This window comes from Varroa jacobsoni, unplaced genomic scaffold, assembly GCF_002532875.2.
Source record: "Varroa jacobsoni isolate VJ856 unplaced genomic scaffold, vjacob_1.0 scaffold_221, whole genome shotgun sequence".
NCBI lineage: Eukaryota > Metazoa > Arthropoda > Arachnida > Mesostigmata > Varroidae > Varroa > Varroa jacobsoni.
The window spans coordinates 356,502-381,009 of NW_019213123.1; the positions used below are offsets into that span (position 1 = coordinate 356,502).

Here is a 24,508-nt window from a genome sequence, read left to right on the forward strand (position 1 = left end):
GTTTCGTAATAGATAGGTTCTATGCTTCGTCTCGTTACCGTGTTCTATTTCTCACTAAATTGGTTAATGAAGGCTAATTACATTCCAAATATTCGTCATTTATATCACGATGCTGGACCGTGTAACGGTCAAAGCAAGAAGTCTAGACGTGGAAATGGGTCATGATAAGGACTGTATTATTCTGATTGTTTTTTCATGCCTTTTAGCGTCCATCGAGCGAGTTGCACGAAAGACCCTATGGTTCCTCAGTAAAGGGCCCACGATCGTCACCGCATGCAAAGCCACAACGTTCGGCCAGGATGTCTTCATCATTCTTCAGCTTTCAGTCACTCAAACGAGGCCGTAGCTACAGCGATGACCATTCCTCGCTACCCGCTCCGGGCACTGCATCGCCGTACAGTACGATGCGTAGCACCAAATACATCCACGTGTAAGTGCCAGATAAGTCTCTTAGACAGAACAACTGTGTTCCCACAAAAAAAAACTCGATATCAATACAATACCCTTAGAATTTCTTATGGCATGAACGAACCTTATAAAGATGTTAACCCAGGTCGGTCGAGTTCTTGCTGTATAGGCCAAGCGAAAAGACCCTTGTATACAGTGTCGTGACTCGTCGTTCAGTAGGTCATAGGATGACTGTTTCGACCTGATACAGGTCGGTGCCAGTTCGTCCTGAGTCCATTCAAACATGAAACGAATATTCATACGCGGTTGGCACAGGCTCGACTGACAAGCGTATTTACATAAAGGCTACTAGTATATTGGATTTTTTTATTTGTTGTCCCAGAACTAATATGTTCCTTCAGTTGATGAATCTGTTTTATAGTATTATTTTTATAACACAAAATATATCGGCAGTATTTATGTACATTAACCTAATTTTTTTGTAAAACTGTGGTCTGTCAAATGACTGTCGACGAAATATCAAAACGCTTGTCTACATGACAAGGCAAGTCTCTTAGAGGGTTATAAACGAAATCTATTATCATCAATAAAACGTAAGCTAAATAGGCCTAACTGGGCCTGATCTGAAATCTCGGTCTCGCTAAACAACTAACTAAACACCAACTGAGCCTATCTATATATAGTGCATATAGGTACATACATAATATCGTAGAGCAAATACCTCTGGATCTTGCTAAAATCTTCCTGATAGGCATTGTTCCCACGGCTGACCGATTAAGGGGTCATCATCGTTGCTAGTGCTTCTTCTTTTTTTTTTTATCAGTGTTTATTCACCACGTTACTCATGCCTTGTCCTGTTGATGCCTAGTCCACCTACATATGGACTATGCTCACCGGAAGCATATTTTTGACATACTAACACTATAGACGTTTGTAAACAGGCGTAACAGTGTGACCAACATACATACGTATTTGTGTATGTTGCGTATGCAACCACATGAGTTCTTCTTGTGCCTTCGATTATTTATTTATCAAAGTCTCTCGAGCTGAAGCCGCTCACGTCACCGTCGGCAACTTCGAAAACAGCTAAACAGAATCGTGGCAAACAGCATAACATAGAAATCGCAAATATGAATGAAGACGGTCTATTCGTAAAACGTGGCACGTTCGCCGATCTGTGTACTCTAGCAGGCTTTAACGTTGCGAGCATTTTAATCCAGCTCGAAAAGCCTGAGCATCAGTAACGGGAACAAGAAAGCCGACGGCTGGAGACAGAGTTTAGCGTTAAGCGTCATCCGCATCGTATTCTACAACGATGTCAACGTAGACATGCTTTTCTTGGCTGATTGTTTATTAGACGACGAACGCAATGGAACGTATTTAATTATCATATCATTAGAATACGTTGGCACTGGTAGCTGGCTTTCTGTATTTGCTAAATGGTCGTGAAGCGGCTAAATGGCAAGGTCTTAAATGTATGGCTATGGCTTCCATGGTGAAAGGTTTCATCCAAAGCGACACGTGATGCGCCAACTGAAATATCAACAACGATTTCAATAGATTATTCTTCGGCACGATAATGAAGATTGTTTTGTATATCAGCACCAATATTCCCGCAGTAGCCAGTATTCATACTGGCGCAGTGAAGACCTTCTGAGACTTTAGTTATGTTTATCAGACATAAAAACTACATCTAGTGAATAGAAAGAAATTTTCAAATGGGTACGTTGCATATTGAAGCGCGGTAAATGAGGATGCTATTAACTGTCGACCGCTCACATCGTCCGTTACCGGCCGGAAGCATTTGCCATGGAAACGAATGTGTGATTAGAGAGAAAATTGTGAGACAGGGCACCTTTGATAGTTTATTAATCATCTCCTTCAAAGCAGGCTCATTGAGTATTTTTCGCTTCCTAAAGCAAGGATCCTACTCATTTTGTTCCTATGTTCCTATTAGAACGGTGCCGTTTTGGTATTTCAGGTCCAGTGTGACGTATTACTGTTTATTTGCCGGGCACGCTGTGTGTCCGATCTAGATAGAAGAGCGATTATAGAATACACAAATAGTCGCAATTATTTCTGCTGTCATTGAAGGGCCATATATGCATACACGAAGCCCGGCTTTTTGTTGATGGAAATGGCTAGAATTAATCGCTCTGTCTAGTATATATATGTAACGCCCGTAGCCAAGTAAGTAGAAAAGGTTGTTTGTATTATCATCATACTCTATAGCTAGAAAACGGCTGACCAAGAATTTCGGTAAACTTCAAATGACGTATCCACCTATGTTGCAGCAAAATTTACCAAAGAGACAAACGGTAGCTAAGATTTTTTGGCGTTCTAGCTCTAAGTCGGGCAAGGTTTGTTTTGCGTAAGTTTGTTAATAATGTTTTGCTATTCTATTAAGGGCTCGAGGGGGAAAATAGGCAATTGGACTTAATACAATATTCTCCATACGTCATCGCTCTAATAGCGGTTAAAAGCCGCTGTTTTTGTAGAGATCCAGAAACATATTAGCTGGTAGGCACTCCGTCAGCACAAGCTTAACGTTAATGGTTTTTGCCTCGTTTAAGTAAGTCAGTTTTTTTATTACGGTATCAGGCTAACTTGTGTCACCTACTGCTCAATTTGGTAAACGGCTGACTAAAACCAGTTTTGTGTATGAAACCCACGTCATCGTAGCGCCAAATGGAACGATATAATAGTTCAAAATTTCCATGTACCCAATACACGATGTTTTTACTGGCATAGTTACAGTATAAGTACGTCATTATTACCGTAAGAAAACTTTAGTGGTTGTACCCAACCGAAAACGACTGCCGCTCTACGTTCCGGCGTCGCGTGCTCTTAAACTTTTCTGGTGCTCTGAGTCGACCGCTGCGATAACCGTTGGGAAGGTGAGAGGATGTCAAGATTAGGGGTAATCGATTGGCTAATTTCTGTACGGCACAATATATTCTGTCTTGTGTCGGCGATAAACATCGCTGAAATTAGCTCACTTTGGTGCTGGCTTTTTTTTTTGATACTATCGATTGAATCGGCTAGAATGAGCTACTCTGCAATGATGTGTACATCATTCTTTCTACTTGAACGATTTTCTTTCTACTCGAAAAAAAAAAAAAAAAAGGTTAAAGAAATTGCATTTTGACCATTTGTGCTTCTCGACTTCGCATAGGAGAATCTCGAAAACGCATAGGAACATTGCTGCTACAACATTTACATCGAGTTCGTCAAGGGATGGTTAGCTAAAAAAAAAGATTTGCGACCAACGTAAACCAGTCAGTCAATGCTCATTGTGTTCCAATGATATTTGCAAAAGAAACAGGTCTGCTAGGATTATCGTGTATTTTCACGCAATTTATTACTACTGCGGTCAACATCTTTATCAGCTTCATTTTTAGATTGTTGAAAATATAGGCGGACCATACTTAACTCGAAGAGGTCTCGTTTTGATCAGTATCATTTATAGAGTCGCTTTATTGATAAACGTTACCTGCTGATATTTTGATATGCTTCTACGAACAACCCGTCATAATAATGGTAATAAAAAAGAGTAAACAGTCTTTTTATCATTCCGATTCTTATAGGATGGCCGTACCAGTCCGTAACAGCGCGGCAACAATGATAATAATTATAATATAAACGATGTAAGGTAAAAAGGTAATATAAAAGACACCTGAAATTTATCCTTAATGATAATAAAATAAACGATTTTTGCCAATGGAACATTATGTGATACACAGGATGAGCCTAAACACGGTACGATCACTTCACCGGCAATGATGTCTCCCAGTGTTGTAACGACAACACCCTTAAGGTTGACATGGGTCTAGGACAACGGTAACCGCAGAGTGCCCTACCGCGTAAGTGTTGTCCATAACGATGCCGGCCGGCCGGCCGGCCGGCCGACTGGTCCCGTTCCTAAACAACACTATTATCGTGATGAAAAGCGTAACAAGTCCTACTTGTTATAGCTCACCATTCAGACTGGTGAGGTATTTACATACATTTCAGGACCAGCTTTTTCGCGTCGCTAGTTTGCTACTAATCATTTGAATATATCTCTTTGTTTCTTCAGTTTTTGTGTATCTATTAGATCCCGTACACTTTCCGCACATCAAGTACTAATTTTTTCAACGCGTGATCAGTAAGCGCTGCCTCTGGCTGTATTGTCCTGCGGATCAGCAAACTATGGTCTGGTTGCCTATATAAGCTGGGTGAATCGCTTTGTGCGGCAGCTCCTCATTTAGGAAAATGCATCATATTGTGACCATTATAACGTTCCATTATGTATTTTAATTTTTTTTCAATGTGACTTATATAAGTCGCGGTCTGATAGAAGGCCTAACGGCGATACCAGGCGTAAAATTCAAAATAGAAGCTTATATATTTTACTAGCGTTATCGCAGCGGTAATTCTCAGACCCTAGCCAAACTTACGTTCGATTCGTCGTCACGTTCGTTCTCGCAATACTTTCAACCACCCATAGCACAGGTCACACACAAATACGCATTCTACTAGATAGGATACGTCTCAATTTATTCAAACGCTTCCACACAACATAAACGTGTTGGTGAGGTCGTGAACCTTCACAGTTTAGTTATCGGAAGGGTATCACAATGTGTGTAACTACTACGACCTGGTGACAATATTGTATGACAATGATAAAATTGAATCAAGACTTATGGCATAGGCCATTATGCAAAGTGCCTTAACGTTTTATAAACCTACGTGTACTTGCGTACAGATCGGATATAAGCACGCTGCACGAAATAAAACTCGCGAGCGTGAACGCAGCTTAATTGCGTTGATTTACGTCGGCCACGCAGTCTAAGGTCTTGTCAATTACTATCTCCCCGTAAATTCAGTTTACAGGATAATTATGTGCATGCTCAATACGATTATTCATGAGAAGGTAGAAAATATAGTTGAAAACTCGCAGTGAATTTCTGCTCCAGCCAGTTCCACATGCATTGCTCATGAGGATGTCCTATTTCAAGTTGAACTTATTGCGTAGGTACAATTTCTAGCGATTCTTTCAAAGTATTAACATGGTGTGGTGCAGCGCACGACCCTTCTTGAAAGAAGGCTCATATCGACGGCTTCTTCACTTTGGTCCGAGTTTCGTTGTCGTGCAAGCTTCGGACAAATTTGAAGTCAAGCAAAATACAGACAGAAAAGTATTAGATAGACCACTCTCCATCTATTAGCGTTTACAAATCAGTTTTTTTTATTTCAATTTCTAATAACCAAAATGAAGAATAATGGGCGTGGTAAGTTCTGTTTTTCTACGTTTGATGTGTACCTGTCAGCCTGAAACAACTAATTGTTAGCATTGCACCTGAAAAGTTAAAAGTGCAAACGTGGTTTTTGGAAGTTAAGATGGAAAATTTAAAGTATAGTACTTTGTTTTCGGCATCGAGTAGGTCCTAATGATGGCCCACTGAAGAATCATGGCGGCATAAATATATAAAATCTTACATATGCTATACATGGATTGAAGGCCAAATATCTGGGGAGCTTTTTACTGCGCATACGCTTACAACAGCTAAAACTCACTATGTGATGGCACACTTATAAAACAGCTAGAAAGAATTATTAGCATTAGCACTTTGAATCCTTCTAGAATAGAATAATTATTCTAAATATATGACTAATATTGATATTATTTCGAAATTATGCGCATTGTTTGAACGACGTCTAAAAATATGTCCTGTCGGAAAATCTTATCAATGTCATAATGATTCGAGATTGTGCTCTGTTGTTAGGTAGGACAGGTGCTTAGTTAGGTAAAACCGTTGCATTTGAACGCGCTTCAGTAGTCTAAATCAAGAAAAACAGCTGTGGCGCTTCCTAATGAAGTCGAGCAAACCTTCGTCAACTTCGAGGCGCGCAAATGACGCTGGCAAATGAAGTCGTCTTTTCTAAAGACTGCCTTGTCAGCATCTGTCACACATAGCAAACGTTCATTTCACTCTTGCCGTCTATTGTTTACATGTAAACAGGTTTTTATCTAGCGATGCGGTGGAGATCGTACAATGGAACATACAAGGATTACGTATTTTTTGCACGATTTAATTCTGGCACGCTGCTAATGCAGCAACCTAGGCAGGTTCCTTTGTGTCCCCTTCACTGTAGATACGTCGACGGAACGGTCACGTCGATCTCTTGTATGCTCGCATTTCTGTGACTGCAATTACTCTAAGATCTAACGCTCCAAACGGATACGCATTATCTTATCCTGACAAAGTTCTAATGACTGCGCCAACACTGGCCTAAGGTTCTTCTTAAGGCTTAAGGTACATTCTCCAGCAAAACTGGCTCCTCATTGAAAAAAAACACTGATTCTCGCAGTCTGAAATTGCAGTCTAAAAAATCTATCGTCGCCTGCAAAGGAAATTTAATTAGAGCGATCAATACCGATAGCCGACCAGCATTTCAGTAGCGCAAAAGTGTGTTTATAGTCCATTGCTATTTATTATGGCGCTAGCCGAAATCTGGAAACGCTAAAGAATAGTGTGACAAGGGATCAACAGTCTAACAATGGCGTGCCTTGGCCTTACAACCCCATATTCTGCAATAGAGGCAACGTCGGTCATAGCTATGGCTTCCAGAAACCTCTCGAACAATCGTGCCGTTAGTTAACAACTATTCATGGTTTCAGATTTTACCTCTACAAATCAGCTGCTTTAGAAGATCAGCTGCACAGAAAGTCGTGCTCTGCCCGTGCCACACAAACCCGTCAACAGCCACGGGACGTGGTAATGGCTGCTAAACCATCGATGACAGACGTGCAGTGAAAAAAAAAACCCGATGAATCATAACACATAGTCTTCCTTTACAAAATCGGGTTTCGTTCCGAAAAGCGTCGAGCGACCTTCAGTTCTTCAGCAAGAAAACTAATTTGCCTGCTGCGATACTGAGCATCAGTAGTAAATCTAGTACGCGCAGCGTTCTCGGCCGACTGCTCTAATAAAAGGAGCTCAACTCCGATCTTTTGGACAGGTCTGCCAATTTCAAATGCGCTTTTCTGAAGGAATCTATTTGCTTATGGAATGACTGTCGCCACTGGAACAAGGCATGTAAAGAGAGTATGCCACAAGGATTGTGAGTTGCCCTTTTGTTCAATTGGTCCTTGTAGGACATTGCCAGTCCTATAGAAGGCACCCATACTTCTGGTCTACGATATAATTGTTTTGAATTTTACGTTCGAAATGGCATTGACGAAACCGCGATAGGAAACTCCTGTGCTTTATTGTAGTAATACATATGAACATCTTCATCCAAAAAGAAAGGATTATGTTTCTGCCGTAAGCACGAGTAACTTTTAATTGTTATTTGGTGCCTATAATGGCCTGAGCTTTATTAACTGATTAGGCTGCGATGCGCAATTTGCAAAAACGATGACACATCCAAGGGCCGTTTTTAAAAAATATCTGGCTGCCACTACAAATTTTGCAAAGCTCGTTACAATCGATGCGGTCTTTGATGCTATCACGCAGGACGCCGTTTTTATGTTGAGTCACAGCCTGTCAGCTTTGCTTTAACATAGTCTGGTTAGTAATTTGGTTCTTAACAGGCCCTTTCGGCAAATCGTATACAACCAATTTACATAGGGTGAGCCACAGTTCATGCGACTATTGTCCAATTAATGCTTCGATCTAACATAGCCAAACACGCATCCTTTTTTAAAATTTGAAGCTGTACATTATTATTTAAGAATGTTTTTACCAGCATTACTAAATCGAAATTCCGTCTCATTCCGCTATGCGTAGATCAGCGTAGTAGATCGTTTTGCTGTTTTTATCTAAACAGGATAAATTCTATTGGCCCAAGCATGATTAACACATCGTTAAGAAAATAGCCAGCCAACCCGCCCGCCTTTGGGGGTTTAGGTACTACTTTTAGCTGCTATAAGCGCGTAATCACTCGTAAATTATTGGTCAGGTGTGCGCCTGTGTCACGCAGAAATAATGAGAATTCTATAATAAATGTTTCGTCATTCTTCTCTGCGATGTTTTGTTTAATATATTGTTTTTATGCAGGAAACCTCTAAACTTTTCATATAATCGCGTCCAAGAGAGAGAAACGATAAAGAACGTCATCAGAGTGACGTAAAACGACGGTGGATCGACAAACGCTAGAGGTAACTGAGAGGTAGATTATTTCCGAGAGGGAAACTATTAAGCTATTGGCCCAAATAATAGTTATTCCTGCATAAGACATTCACATTTACGATCATCGTCGGGCCGTTTACCCATTCATTTGCGAAAGTTAAAGTTGAATATCGGGTTTGACCTGAAAGTCCCGTGTTTCTACGATTCTCAGTTAAACCTCTTATTATTAGTTTAAGTTTTGTGATTGTACGAGAAGGAGCAGTCTTACATAACTGTACATAGATAAGCTCGTTGTAGCGAAATTTTCTACGTATGTCTAACATATGCAGTTCAATGAAATTGGCTATAGTAAAAAATGCTTTAGCTATTTTTGTGTTAACCAACAATTCGACAATATCGGCCAATTTTTTTATAGAAAAGCCATATTGGTTCGTAACATGGTGTCCTTTACGCCAAGGTATCTGAAATTCTGCCTCATCAATTACGATGCGCTTAGTGCAGCCGTGTATTGAAACCTATACGAGACAAGTGGGCACGGCCCAATTATAACTATACACATACCTTGCTACCGCATTAAAACCGAAGCTACGCTAGATAGTTTGCGCGTACTACAAGTTGAAGTAGGGGCGCGTCTGGGATCGTCCACCTTCCCCTGTAACGTGTGCCGCTGTAGAAAAAAGGATGCCCGTTCCAATTCGCACTTTGCCGGTTCACCAACAAAAGGACAATTCCCGGTCAAAAGTTTCCCGGCTTAACCTGTCATGATTCGCAGTAGAAGTTGTTTTTTCAGGGCTAAATTGCATCGCAGGCACCTTTTTCTTTGTCACCAAAAATAGGGCGGCCTTAAACCGGGACAAAAACTGGCGAGAAGTACTGTCAGACCGGTCGACTGCATTCAATTTACAAAGTCTAAGAAACTTTCTGGGGAAGAAACAAGCCGAGCCACAGTCACCATTGCCAGCCCGATTTGGCCTTGAAACGAGCGACGAGGATCCTCCAAAATTTCTAGCGCTGGCAGAGACGCGTTAAGCCACATTGCTACATGTAATGTGAACCGAGAAAGATCTTCTTGGTCAAAGCAAATTTAAACACTAACATTAATTTCAATAACAATTTAATCGTTGTTGAATTGTTCGGTCAGTCTTGTTTCATGTCGATTATCATCTTCTTGAAAAAAACGCATGTTTATTAAGAGCTCAGGCAGTTAAACAAAAGTTGTAACATTAAGTGTGTCTTTTAATGAAGTCCCTCGAAGATTCAACTAAACTGACTAGCATTGAAAGTAGCTGTTGTGAAGACCGAATGTTTACGGTGATTTGTAGTAATAGCGAAGAACAGTTTACAAAATCTGATATTGTGAAAGGTACATATTATATTTTAGCTTTTGAGAAACGCTATAAGAAACTTCTGACGAAAAAGTATTTTCTTATATCTGCTTGAGCGGAAGCAAAATCTATATACGTATATCCAAAGGATAAAAGCTCGTTTTTTAAATTAAATTTTTAAAATTTTAGGAAAATGCTCGAAACGGTATAGGCCTTTGGCGCATGAAACCTGATTTTCTTCGTAAAGCCATATTTGCATGTGACCCGGCTTTAGCAAGCCAGCGTTCGGACTAAATAAGCCTTCGGCATTTAGGCCAAGCGGAGAAAACTTTGTAGATATGACGGAAGGCAGACCCAACATTTACGCGTCTCTCAAGTGTATGGTACAATCGTACTAGTTATACATGTAGATCGAACACTGCGACTCTACTGAATTTTCTATCTGATTCTTATTATCTTAGTAAATGTTCAATAAGCGATTGTCGTAGCGCCTTGCTTAAAGCCTCTATCGTTTTATTCTCATATTAACACAGATAGTAAAACTAGCCAATTTTAGCCAAAGCATAGCAATAACGCTTAACATCTAAGGATCATAGTTCGATAAAGACGCCATGTGCAAGTAATAACAGTCACCTTGATCGGTGACAAGGCCACAAAGTGAGCCTTGAACCTTCTATTTGCCAGTGTTCAACAGGTATTATTGCGTAGCAATCATCCAGTGATGGAGTGCTGCATTCATAGACGATAAAAATCCGCCAAGGCGTTAGTATCCTGTGAATATAATAGCGATTTGTACGAGATATCGGCTGTGGCCGTTTTAATCAACATAGGAACGCTAGTACGCTACTGAAACATGTCTACAACACGAAAGTACAAAGAAATCTGAACTATGATTTCACAAAACTAATAGTATCTAGCTTTTTAACCGTATCTCCGCTCACTGTACGGACACAGAACAGAGTTCCCTGTTCAATTGAACGTGGAGGTTTAAGCGGTTGGCTCATATAAAACTTGGATCAAATGAGCGCCATACGGTTTAGTATTATTTATCTTATAATATTTTTCGCCATTTACAAGTTTGAATTGCCCCCATGTCCGCTTTGCTCCACAAAGCGGATACTTTCGATAAGTCCATTCTGGGATGAGCTTCAAGGCATGTGTCATAGCTTTAAATAACAAGAAACTAGAGCATGGATACTAATTATTGTTAGCGAACGAAATCGGCGCAAGATACGATTCCGTTCAAAATGAACAAAGAATGGACGATACGAGAGGTTGAACATTACTTTAACATAGATCTGCTTTACAGCAGAGATGTGGATATCAGATAGATAGCGTTTATATGTCCGCTAACGAATTTCGTTCGTTCGTATGGTCGACTATTGCTATAAACCAAAGAGACTAGGTGGAACTAATAACGGAGAAGGATATGTAAGTATCCAGTGGAAGCAAGAAAAATGGCCAGATTGTCTGGGGATTTCTTAAAGGCCTGCTCTGTATTGTTCTAACAGAGAAGCAATGCAAATAATAATAGCCAGCGCTACTTGCTCAGCTACGAGCGGCGATGACGGCACCGATTTAAGAGAGTCACTTCCATCATAATGTGTCTCTAGTCGAATTCCCCGCTGCATGACTGTACCTGTCTGCATGCGTAGTATCACGGTGTTCTGATTTGCGGCACCTGCTCCAGTTATAGCTATTGTTTTTTCAGCTGCTATTCGTTGATACCGCTGTTATTTCTATTCTTATTTATGCTTACCACTGCTGAAAAGTTCTGCAGCATGTCTATACTATCTGAGTAGAGATGGACATCTCTTGAAAGACCGCTGTGATCATTCCTTGAGATCCAAGTAAACCGGCGAGAACACGAAACAGTTGACGAGTTACGCTGGGGGCTATACAAGCGCACTACAGAACATATCTTCATACACATATATACGTTTTTGGCAAAGCACGAAGGACGGGTAGGAGTAGAAGTGGAAGTAGCCGGTGCTTGGGGCTGGCTTCGAGTTTCTTATTAATCATGTACGGTCGAAAATGGTCGATCGCCAGCATCATATGCTTTTTTCGTTATTATTATTTCTATTATTTTGCGCTTTATCGGTATGTTTTGCTTCTTCGCCGTCCTACGCTTCTAGATTGCTGGGGCATCACAGCAGGCAGCCAAGCCGACATAATGGAATCATCGTGGATTCTGCTGCCGTCTTTACGATGCTGTTTCAATCTCCAAGCGTCTTCGGGTCAGGGGTTTTTCTTTCGTATAACGGGCAAATGTTCGGATACGCTGATGACCATAGACAAAGAAACGAGCGGCCATAACAGATGTGATCCCAAGGGAATAATAAAAATAATGATAGCAAGCAGACAGAACTTTGTAGAGAATTGCCGCGACAGCATCGCTACATCCCTACAAGAGAGACGCCCTATACCAGTGATAGTTGGCTACACGACGACGAGCGGCTCAACTGTCCGATCGACCCGCGGGCGTCACGTCAATCAACCTGTGACCACCACCTATGCGGCAGCAGCGACGGAGGCATCATACGGTACTTACTGAGTGGCAACATTGGTCTTCGGGCGGTGGCTATACATGCACGTGTACACATACTTACTGTACATACATGTCAAAAGAAGGTATCTCATTGCAGTCAATAGCTGCAGCCGTAGTTAAGGAAAAATGCAAGCGGTTGAGTAAGCCCAGGAGCAGTGGAAGAACTAAGAAGGTGCCGAAGCGACAGCGGGGCTGAAAAAAGAGCGGAAAAAAGAATGGAACAGAAACAAATAATCGGATCGATCGATCGATCGATCGGTCGCTTCACTAGATGGATATGCAACGACGACACAGGACGAATGAAGCTGATAAAAAGGCGATCGCCATTTTGTGAGGTCTGCGACGCCGGAGACGATACTGTTTATGGTAATACGAATAATGATGGGCATCGTCAATGATTCAGAGACAGCGGGCATCTCTCTCATAACACCTAAGTCGAACAAAAGCATATCTGATATCGCCAACATCCTGCATCGTCTGATCGTTGGTGAGGTTGTTTCTTACGTGTGGTCTTTAAACTATTAGGCGTCACTTCAGACAGGCCTTATTGGATTGAACTGACGTTTCTTCAATAGACTTATTAAATGCGACGGTAACCATTTAGCAATGCCGAACTTCCAACAAACAATGGCGACATGCTTAGCACGGCAATGTATGCAAAAAGATACACGTCAACTACTCAGGCTATACCGGTTGCTAAGGTTTTGTATGAGCCCGCGTAGCTCTGTAATGCGAGAATGTCTTCGACGACTATCGCCTGCGCTATACTATGAGTTTTAAAACTGTATATCTATACTATGTTTATGTTAGTTCAGTATCAGCCGTACAAGATAGTGATGTTTGTTTTCCATCGTTGACGTTCATCAATGACGTCAAAGAGCGTGTTCGTCCGATTTTGAAAACCTTCATCCATTTTCAATCACCAATATCTGAACTGAATTCGACTTTACTATTCGGTGGATTTGGAATAATAATACGCTAACAAACGAAACTATCAGCAAAAAAATTAGATTTAGATAGATAGGGATATTCCTCTTCTCCGGTCGTATACAGTGCGCGCATAAGTAATAATATGTTACGATCCGTGTCCATCACTGCGAAAAACTCAAAGAAAAAGGAGTAACTTTGTGACCGTTTAGATCATATACGAAAACGTCGTCATGTGCTAAAAATAGCAGTAGTCGTTATAGTCAGCCTATATCACTATTTCTCACGAGTATTGGTTGAATGGCGCCACTATACATACGGCACCCCTTTGATTATTATTCGAACGGTGGCTGTTGGCCCATTTCTTTCAATCTGTCAAATCAGGTGGGCTTAGACCAAAAGGAAAATAAGCCAGTTATAGTAGTCTAGTCTTGAGCGAAAGCGAACATAAAACAAAAGTGGACGCCGCAGACGCCTTGCCGATCAGAACCGCATGAGACGTTTGAATAACGGCTGAATCACCCACTGAATCGATAAGATTCGACCTAACTTTAGAAGTCTGACTTCAGAAGGCTACCTAGATACACAATGGTCTACGTTTAGTTGCTCATCATGGATTCGTTTAACTTACATTACTCATCGGTATCCAATATTCGCATAGTTACGATGTGTCATAGGTGATAAAGCAAAGCCTTAAAAAAGAATGAGACCGCTCTGTCTGTCAGTGAAAGCTGAACGTCTGTGGATTGTACACATAGGGGGTAGTAATATCTGGTCTATGAATTGTATATTAACGCGCGGTGTTAACACCGCTGCCGCGAGCTGATATAGCTAGAACTGGTAAAAGATGCTTCCTTAAACCCACTATTCCTCCTATGGAGAAGGTGAGTTCATCCGAAATCTTTTTCGTAGGGATAAGACGAGCGGGGCACAAAGTGGAGAGGGATGAATGCGATGACAATGATGCCAATGGTTTTGCAAGATACAGCCCACTTTCATTGTCATTCATTGACAATATACGAACAGTTTTCGAAGTTACAAAAGAGGCCGACGTGGCCTGCTACTACCCCCGTGCTTGTGTGGCTAGCTCCGTCGTTATGATTTTGGTCCGGCTTAGCTTAGTTTGAATTTGGAGGCATTGGCACCACTTTCATTCTCACAGCGGCAGCAGTCACTTAGCCCTATGGTGAAGCTGCCGGGCTCTGCTGCACACAGCAGTGACAAGCAGAGTGGGCAAACGAGCAGACAGACAAAAAGCAAAAAAATGATATTGCAATTAGGTGGTTGTCCAACACCCGGAGGAGCAGTATCCACTCACTCAATGGATTGTTTAAATGAGGAGTAACGATATGAATGAGATCTAACAAGCGGCGGGGGCGAGGCCAAAGCCTTTCTTCTTATCTGCTGGTGCTTTTTTCACCGTCAGCCTCTTCTTTGAGCGAGAAAGAAAAAGAAGGAAGGGATGAGTGAGTGATACGCCAACTACCATTGACGGTAATGATGCAAGCTTTGGCGTTTGGGCACGTTTAGATGCGTCGCCGGTTCGCCAATGACACCAATGCGGCTCCATTGCAGTTAGAGGGCCTGTATGCATGTGCATCCCTGCGCAGCAGTGAGGATGGCGATGACGACGCCAATGATCCTTCCACATTAGATGACACTGATAAATAAATAATCGTATAGAAGAAGAAGAAAATGGAAAAATCACTGAGGACTGAACAGCGGCGTTAGTGAGTGAAAAGAGTGGCGTAGCGACATCGCCCTCTGTTCGTTGTGGTTTAGCGCGAAAGAACGAGAACGCGATTATTCTTAGCCGGAGGACTGATGGTTAATAAAAGTAATCGCGGGTCAAAAAAGCAGGGGGAACGGTAACTATGGTAACGCTTCAAATTTATCCACAACAAATCGAATGCGGGTGTAGGGAATCACCGTTACGTATTCAAAAATAGCCGACCAATCGTTCGACTACTGAATATATTTATCAGTTCGCTTTACATTTTCTAGGGAATACAGAAATGTAGGCCAGAAACGCAACAAATGCAGTGGATGGTTGTCACTATAGGTACGCGATAGTTGTTCAGATCGAAGTATACAAATTGTATTGTAAAGCTGTACTTGTTTCCACGAAATATTCCAGTTTCGCAAAGAATCGAATTATATTGATCATCCTTTTATCACAATCCGCTCGCTAGACAAAACCTTGTTATTGGGTCCGGATGTTCCACAAGCGTATTACTACTATAAGCTTAAGTATCCATGAAACGGCTTTGGTTACTGGGAATGGGCTCGAATAGACCTCACCTAAACTCTTTCGCATCGTTTATTACATTTTAATGACTGGCTTTACGTTAGCTCGCTATCAATGGCTCGCTACAGGTAACCTATTATAGTCACTTTGATACTACTATCGAAGACAACTTTTACCCGTCATAATCTTCAGTAAAATATCTATATATATGTTCGTTGACGGTGTCTGTCTGCTTAACAAAGGGACCCGCTCTGGAGGGATCCGAATCGTCTATTAGACGCGGGTCGGAGCTGGTTCGATCCACGTAAACCGTCTATTAGGCGACGGTGTCGATCAGTCATCTGAAACATCTGGGCGCAGAGTCAACACGAAGCCGGTCTTGATCATAAGCCGAAGCTGACGTGTCGAACCGAAAGGAAGAAACCAATCTAGGCTATCACTGAAACCAATATCAATGATCCCAGTCAAATAATACAACCTGTTTTGTGCTATATTCTTACCTGCCATCTAGCTGGTTCTGCATTCACAAAAATCTGTGATATTGAATAGTATTAATTCAAGTTCTTCCCTTCACTAAATATTATAATGATGATACATCTACCGAGCTAAGTCAACTTGCGAAGCAACGCAATGTTATTAAACGGACTTCATATATCTCTTTGAGTAGCTCCGTAGCTAACCATTACTCTTTGCGGTAATAAGGATCCCAAGGGCTGTTCACCAACGTGGGAGCTGTGTCAGGGACTGCCACCCAGCTAAAGGGCGTCGGAAGTTCAGAGTTCATAGGGCTCCTTTTCCGTTTCTTGGCCATAGACGTCATTATTACTTCAGCACAGCTGGGCGATTGCCCAGCTGATTGTCTGGTTGTCGCGAATAGTCTACCTAATACATACATTGAGTGTTTAATATAGCGCGTTGTTTAACTCTGCACCCGCGTGCGGTTATTTGACGTTTTCATGATCGTACCGGGACACTGAGACAGTAAAGTTAAGCCAGGTTGGTATAGGCCATGGCGTATATAAATACACTATTAATATGGCTTCTGAAATGAAATTATGACCTTCCACGCAATTTTCGTTATTACATTGTAATAGTGCGTGAAGTCGGCGAACGGCGTAGCCGTAAAATAAGAGATGTGTCTAAGAGAGTAGCGTTCAAGTACGGCGCGCTATTTTTTCGCCGATAGTAAGGGCTGAGTAATAGCTGACTATATTCCAGTAGTGTCAAAGTAAAGGAACACGCCGTTCTTAAATTTGTTTATGTAGAATAATAAATGTTAGACCAATCAAAAGGCAAGTCAATAAACAGCTTTCCTCAAAAAAGCTGCCTAATCGTATGTCCTTTACGGGCGAAGTTCTCTGCAATGAAATCAGCTCTGTTTTCACTCTGTTTTTTTTATCGCCAAAGCGTCACAGAAAATATTGCATGACGTATTGGTCTCTCGTATTTTCGACGTAATGTGTGAAATTACTTCATGAATTTTTTTTTTAAAAAGTGCACCTGAGTGAAAACGTCATAGCTAGTGATTGATTGCCTTCTAGTAGTATGGTACGAATATGACTGTCTGCAGGTTCCCGCTGGCACGTTTACAATCTGCCTCCGCCTCTAGACGAATCTGTTTCGGATTATTTTTGGAAGCGCTGTAACGTAAGACGTTTCCGTTGATTTGTCAGGACTTAAAGCTATTTAGTTGACAATATATTTTGAGCTTTTTACGTTCTGAATAATTCAAATAAACTTTAAGACAAATACATATCTGAACACTTCCCAGCATGTAGCAACAGACGGTAGAGCAGCTACCTGCCCGGTTTGTAAGAGCCAGCATCAAAGGAGTCCAAAATACTAGAGATTCGTTGCGTAAAAAATACATTTTTATTCATGTACTCAATAGCACGGAATGCAGTCGCAGCAGTAGACTCGACGGTACAGATTAAACAGCATATAATGATTTGCCGCTTGTTTGAACTATAGTGGCTCTTTAGCGTACTGAAAATAACAATAAACCACGGTTTCATATTCGACGATTCGACAGGTGTATGCTCAACATTGTTGCAGATCAGTTAACTGAGAACATCTATTATTCCCATTATGATTATTGCGGGCATATCTATTTAAACGTTTTTCAAGCATAGAACACCTATTTATTTGCTTATTACTAATCGTTCACGAATGTATCTATTCAAATAACATTATATACAGCTTCGAATAACAATAACAGTGATAACAATTAAATCGGTTTTCAATCAGATAAACCGAAACAATTTCAATAAAAATAAACTATATAATAAGACATGTCGCATTCCAGCGGCATTAGCTTACTGTAGCCGAATTTCAATGGATCCGAATGTCATAGTTCGTGCTAATCTCTCGTATTAATCGGCACGTTCTGTTGTGCCGTCCAACAGCACTGAGAAACTAGATTGTTCTATCTAAGTAAGTCTGAACATTTTCTGGTGATTTCGGTTTGTTTCTATATCAAAATGAGAGATGGAAAGCACCGATTCGTGGAAATAAACGTCCACAACATCAAACTGCTGAAATCTTTCATATTTCCTAGCATGCAATTACTGTCGCTGCGACAAATCTAAGGAAAGGCTTGCGCTGTTGTCACGTAAAATTGGTATGAAAACTGATGAAAGTATACGATGAAGCCGGAGGACCGTATGACCATGGACGGATTCCAAAAAATAGGGTTGTTTTTTATAGCATCTGCCAGGGCAGATTAAAAAAACGTGTCGGAAATTATACTTCGCTGCCGACTCAAAGACTAGATTTAAGAGGAATAGATCCGCCAAGGAATTTTGGTTCAGTGCTCGAATGAAACAAACCTTTGTTTTGTTGGGTAAACCATATTGTATAGCTGAGAACCGAAGAAAAATGGACTCATGGATGAGAATCAATTTGAGACTCTCTAGAAAAAGCGTCCCTTTAAAAATTCAGATGTACTGATAAACGATTTTCCGGAAGTTTTGCTGAAAATCAAACATCCATCAAAGGTTTTGATGCACGATCGGGCGCCCTATCATAGAACTTGGACCGTCGTTATGCTACTCGGTGCCAATGAGGCTCAAGCGCTAACATGGCCTGCTAATTTAGTAGACCTTAATCCCGCAAAAAACGTCTGGAAAATAAACTACTGGTTCAGTAAAGATGGGAAATAGCAGGCATTCCAGATCCCCGTGAAGAAATCACTAATGTGAGGTAACAGGATCCACCCATAATTGAAACAGCGAAAAACTGCATCAGAGGCATGCCACAAGGTGCGGCGGCAGTTGTCAGGGCAACAAGCGATTCTACAAAGATTGATACCAGCCACGATCTCACATTGGTTGGCAGCGGTTTGGAAATGTTTGTTTCCGATTCTTTATCGGCATATAGTGGAGTACCAGTGTAAAGTAGAACAGCAGCGCTTTCACAAGCTAGAAACAGTTTAAAAATATTCTGCTTGGTGTTGTGCAATCGGCCCTGAATTTTGGAGCTATTTGACTGAGTTTGAGTCTAACGCGTAGGTACATTAACTATTCTTATTATATGTTTAGGAGACCGATTATACGTATATATGATTACAAGTTGGAATATATATGCAGTTTCATAGACGAAAAATTTCAGAACAACAACAACAACAACAAGTCATGAATTTAGCTGTTTATTAATTTAGTCAGTTTAATAAATAAGGTCTTATATTCTAGATAGATTTATGAATCTTCAAGAAAACCTAAAATGTATAGACAACCACAAATGCACATTGGACTAAATTTTCGATGTAATGTAGTTGATCGCCTAAAAGCACAAATCGCAAGTAAAAAAAATAATTCCCTGCATACACTGATGAAGCAACGACACAACATATGCCACCTAATTATAACATCGCGGCGAAGGACAAGTACGATGTGAAACAAATGTTAATAATGTATTTAGTTACATATATATTTTTTTTACAAGTTTACAAAACTATTTGTCCACCAAAAACCGACTCGAACTACGAGCTTCACTAACACGTCAGCCGACGACCAGCTTACATCAGAATGTCCTAGGTCTAAAACCTCGGCTGACGTGATATGTCGACTCGGTTCCCGAGGCGTTATAGGGTAAGTTCCTTTGGCTGACTTGATCCACAAAAATCTCTGAAACAAAAGGGTTGGCATGACAATAATGTGTCACACCACGTTACTCCGTTTAGCAAAGTATGAACGTAGGCTGAAAAAGGAGCAGATTTAATAAGGGCTACGGTAACGAAAGTTACATGTACAAAAATGTGAAATATATGTAGGTAAGTAGAAATCAATAATTTTGTAGCAACAAAAGTAAATTCAATTACATTAAGGAATAGAGTAGTGCTCTAGTAATACTGCAACGTTACGACAAATCTCATCTGAACAGTATATGTTATGATACGTATAAAAGTGTCAATTTATGTTAGAGAAATTCTACATGTTTATTGTTTTCTCATCAGCCTCGTCCAATTATTCGACAGTCGTAAGTTAAACAGCTGCACCTTATATCTAGACAGGTTAATTTACCTAGCGATGCTAGTACTGTTGTGGATACTGATGCGAGTACTACAGCGAATCATGTCCCAGCTTTATCGCATTGACTCTCAACAAATTCATTATTGGGAAACCAACGGTCTTAATAGCGGTTTCGTCATTAAGCCAAACGTTATTTAGAAGGCATTATGCGTACCAACTATTGTTTACCGGATGGCTTTTTTCTTCGCCTTAGTATTGATGGCACCTTTTTCGGACTAACATTCGTCGTCCTAGTGGAACCCACTTTTCGGGCGGAATCGATGTGGGTTTCTATCTGTGATGAAGGCACATCGATGTGAACGACATCAGTTGCTTGTGTGGTGATATTCACTTGTGCTAGATTACCCGACACTCCATCATTACATAGCGTGACCACCCCAGCCTTAACTAACTCCTCGAGATCACGTTCCACACTTAGGACTCGCACGGGATGGCCAGATTCATCCGTTATTTCTGAGATGATTTGGGGTTCCTCTTCGTCATCTTCAAGAATCATCTTCGCTGCAATCGCTACAATATCTTCCTTTGGTGGGGATGGTGGTGTAGTACCGATTAAAACTGTTGGTTCCAACTGCACATGCGGTTGAGGAGTTTGTCGTATTTCTAAGTGATCTCCGTTTCGGTAATCGCAGTGCAGACAGCTGAGAATCTTATTATCGGGTCCACGGTGCGTACGGGTAACGACGTGCTGACACTTCGGACATCGCATATCATAGAAATCAAACTGTCGAAGATGCAAGCTAATATCAGCAGCTTCTTTCGATCGAAAGGGACACAATCCGCACATGAGCCACGATCCTCGCTTCTTGATTGCGTACACGCCTGGCGTCGCTGCGACATGCAGACGATTAGGTTCAGGCCGGCATTCAATTAACCTTTTGGCTGTAAGGATTTTTGGTGTGGGCGTATCGCGTTCCTCGGCAGCAGTTGAGCCGTGGTCTGATACTGCCTCGATGACAATCTCTGCCTCCTTTTCAGGTTTCCGCCTCCTCTTGTTCAGAACTTGTCCATGAAGTTGCACTTTCAATGAGCCTATGTTTGCCCTTTGTTTAGTTTTTGGTGACTGTTTTTCCTTGCTGCGTCTCACACGCTTTTCGACGTCGGGACTTTTTTTAGGACTAGCCTTGAGCCTTTTTAAAGAAGGTGAATGCTCGGAACTGCGCCTAGTGGCCATTCTTTTACGTTTCAGAGACCGCTTCTTTCCTGACCTACGTCGGATAGCTTTCCGAAGCTCCTTTGGTAGCTCTTCAGGGGCAACTTCGTCAAGTATTATATCAGGATCGTGTTCTGCTAAAGCCTCTTCAACTTGCTGTTCTTGCATAAGATATTCAACAGGTGTTTCTAAAAGTTTATTCTTCTTTTGACCGCGTCTTTCCCGGCGTCTCTCTCGCGCCTCCTTGCGCTTAAGTTGTTTGCCTTCTTCAGCCTGCTGTTCAATTGATGCGGCAGCCATCTGCAATGCATCCTCGAGAGACTCCATTGAACGCGATGCTCCCGGATTGTTCTCATTGGCCTTCTGTATGAGGAACTGGGCCTCTTGGATGTCCACTGGAATTTCAGTAGCATGTTCAACATGTTTGTCACGGTCCGTTTCCTTACCTAAAGGCATCTGGCTTATAATATCATTGAATGATATAGCGGTTTCCTCACTTACGGGGGCCATATTTTTCGGTTCTGTGCACTGTTGAGGCTCGCCGATGCTACTCTGTTGTATTCCTTTGGATTCACTACTTAGTTCATTTGCATCAGATGGACAATTAGGGTTGACAGTACTCTTTTCGACAAATTCCTCATTGACTTTATTTTGTGGTTGTTTCGATTCACTAAAGTCACAAGTCGTTTTTTCAGCAGCTGCCGCACTGTCTTCACTGGAATTATTTTCGGCTTCTTGGGTTGAGAGTAGCGACCTTTTTTCCATATCTTTCTGATACTTTAAAGATGCAACCTCTTCTGTATTTTCAATTTCGGCCTCGTTATGCGCATATTTCCCCGAGTCCTGTATCTCTTCTTGACACTTTTGTTTCAGTTTGTTATTTACCACTGGAGTTATCTCCGCAGACTCCTCTTGATCTTCAACGATTTCAATGACCTCGTCTATAATATAAGCACACAAACACCAATTAATTTCAGGACGATTAACAAGTGTTGTTTTGGTAGATAGTATAAATACGTCGATTGAGCTTATTTCTTTTCTACTTTCTACGGTTGCGCGTGTACAAGTGGCGATTAATTATAGTCTACATACAGGTGGTTTTTAGGCACTTCTTTATTGTCGCGCAAGTTTGTCCTACCAACTACCAGAAATATTGGAACGACACCGGAGGCGACTGCCTTGCCTGAAAGGAGATACTCCATTAATTTCAAGCTGTTCACTCATGGCAAAACGAACTTTCATTTAGAATAATCATGCCACTGATAATGCCAAATTACGTAACAACTAATCTCCCTAGTGGTAGTAAATACAAACGACCGCCAAGGAGTAACAAACAGTTTTTTTTTTTTTATTATACTTCCAAAACTATTGTATTTACATAAGTTTCTCGTATGAATGTATACAACGCGGCTCTCGAAAGCATCTTACAACAACATATAGGGGCTATTGTTAGTGCCACAACGAATCTATATCGTAATATTCCGTATGTAATTCTCGAAGAGGGGTCTAATCTTGTTTGTATCTTCAATTGGATTCTGTTTTACGTAGTTGATAAATTGTCTCCGTAATCTCGATAGTTCAGGCAAGGTCACTCGACGGATACCAAACTCAATTGGATTTTTTAACACCTCCTCTATGATTTCCTGTGTCAGCCTATCGAGATCATACAGGAAGTTCGTTGATAATACCGGATCCTGAAAATAATTTACACGTTGCGATAAATAGGATGAAATAGCCGTACAAACTGCAGTCGCAACAATATTCTTGAAATTTTCAATTTTCAGTTTTAGACTCGAGTCATCATAAAGAATGTATAAACCTCTCGACAGTTCGCCTGCCCTCAGGGCTTTCATTGTTACAGCAACTTAGCAACGTTTGTTCAAATAGAAACGCAAATATGCCACGATAGCAATGCGGTGTACAAGAGAAATAAGAATTGCCCTAGCTTACTCACTGATTGGGTAGCCTGATTTGGTGTCGGGGCCTTCCTTTGAAATAAGGCAGCGTCGACATCCTGAAACAGGATCTCGTTGCCTTCATGGATCGTTACTAGTGGAGAATCCCAACGGTTTTTTGAATCAGGCTCTTCGTACCTATAGAAATAAAGGAAAGCCTTAGCTCAACTATCAAAGATACCTATCACTAAGTTACTAAGAGCTTTGTTATAGATAACACTTTATTTGGAAAACACGTCGAAAATTAAATTAGCGAAGTTATTTAAATAAATTAATAAGCAGCTGTTATTGTAATGCACTAAACACATTTACCATATGAGAAAAATGGATCTGGCTTTTGTACTTCAAATGTTTATTAGGCCTGTGTGCAATAAATGGCGATTTTCTACAATATGCGAAAACCCTTGATTCTTATACTAAATCGGCGAACCATAAAGATAACACTTGATCGCCGAGTCATTTACGTGGAGCATTACGATCAAAGCAAAAATAACATGAGAACCAAACCATATAGCAGCAGCCGAACCTGAGAATTAGTGCATCGAATATCTCTCTCGAGTATCTATCCTCCTCCGGCCTTGAACAATTCCACTTCCACGCGACGTCGACATTCACAGGGAGATATAAAGTGCACTGTGTTGTTTTAACCGATTTAGACAGACAATACAACTCGTAACTAGAAATTTTCCAAATAAAAAACGCGAACGAAGGAAACAATATTACTATTATTATTTGTCGGTGTCACAGCGCCCTCTACAATTCGTATTATACAGCCTTATGTATAGTAACTGACAGAATAGTTTTCAAAATACAATGTTATTATACTATATTAGGGAAATGGAAATAATTTTTAGATCTTCATTCACTTATTAGATTTTTGTACCCGATAGGATTGCTAAAGTAATCCAAATTGGGTAGAGCTCCATATTATACAGCTGCTCTATACTAGGAAGTGAGGCTGATTTTTTAGACAAAGAAAAATTAGTCTTTATTGTTTATATATAAATTAATACTTCAGAGGTTTAGAACACTGTAGAAAACAGCTTAATAACTTTGTTTTAATAAAGAACCGTTCATTAGGTCTACAATATATATACATTAGCTGCTTTTTGAAATATTCTAAATCCCTGAAGCGTTAATTAATATATCAACAATAAACACTAATTCTTTTCGCCAAAAAAATCAAGTTCGCTTTTTAGCACATAGCATCGGTACAATATAAGGCTCTACGCAATTAAGTACACGTCCCTTTAGCAATTGCATCGGCTGCAAAAGTCTACTAAGTTAACAAAGTC

At 40.8% G+C, this 24,508-nt stretch overlaps 3 protein-coding genes across 14 annotated transcripts in view; 1 reads left to right on the forward strand and 2 right to left on the reverse strand.

Annotated features, from left to right (window-relative positions):
- LOC111273734 (organic cation/carnitine transporter 2) overlaps positions 1–24,508 on the forward strand; it is a 99,091-nt gene that overhangs the window by 23,339 nt on the left and 51,244 nt on the right. For 10 of the 11 annotated variants that reach the window (XR_015316060.1, XR_015316061.1, XM_022855640.2 and 7 more), the window contains exon 2: positions 207–430. Coding sequence is in view for 8 of the 11 variants with exons in the window: in XM_022855634.2 (XP_022711369.1) it covers positions 207–430 (224 nt within the window). In the remaining 3 variants the exon portion in view is untranslated. Of the gene's footprint in view, positions 1–206; positions 431–24,508 lie in introns of those variants that run through there. The other variant, XM_022855644.2, reaches the window with a different exon arrangement.
- Positions 19,207–22,186, reverse strand: LOC111273738 (uncharacterized). The gene is made up of 2 exons (XM_022855649.2): positions 20,260–22,186; positions 19,207–19,700 (listed from the first exon to the last, which is right to left on the reverse strand). The coding sequence occupies exon 1, from the start codon at positions 22,021–22,023 to the stop codon at positions 20,263–20,265; it is 1,761 nt and encodes a 586-aa protein (XP_022711384.1). The 5' UTR covers positions 22,024–22,186; the 3' UTR covers positions 19,207–19,700; positions 20,260–20,262.
- The window catches only part of LOC111273741 (protein KTI12 homolog), a 3,301-nt gene continuing 1,371 nt past the window's right edge, over positions 22,579–24,508 (reverse strand). For both annotated transcript variants that reach the window (XM_022855653.2, XM_086973612.1), the window contains 3 exons: positions 23,740–23,889; positions 23,213–23,351; positions 22,579–22,952 (listed from right to left, as the gene is read on the reverse strand). In XM_022855653.2, coding sequence (XP_022711388.1) covers positions 22,725–22,952; positions 23,213–23,351; positions 23,740–23,889 — 517 coding nt within the window. In that variant the 3' untranslated portion in view covers positions 22,579–22,724. The remainder of the gene's footprint in view (positions 22,953–23,212; positions 23,352–23,739; positions 23,890–24,508) is intronic.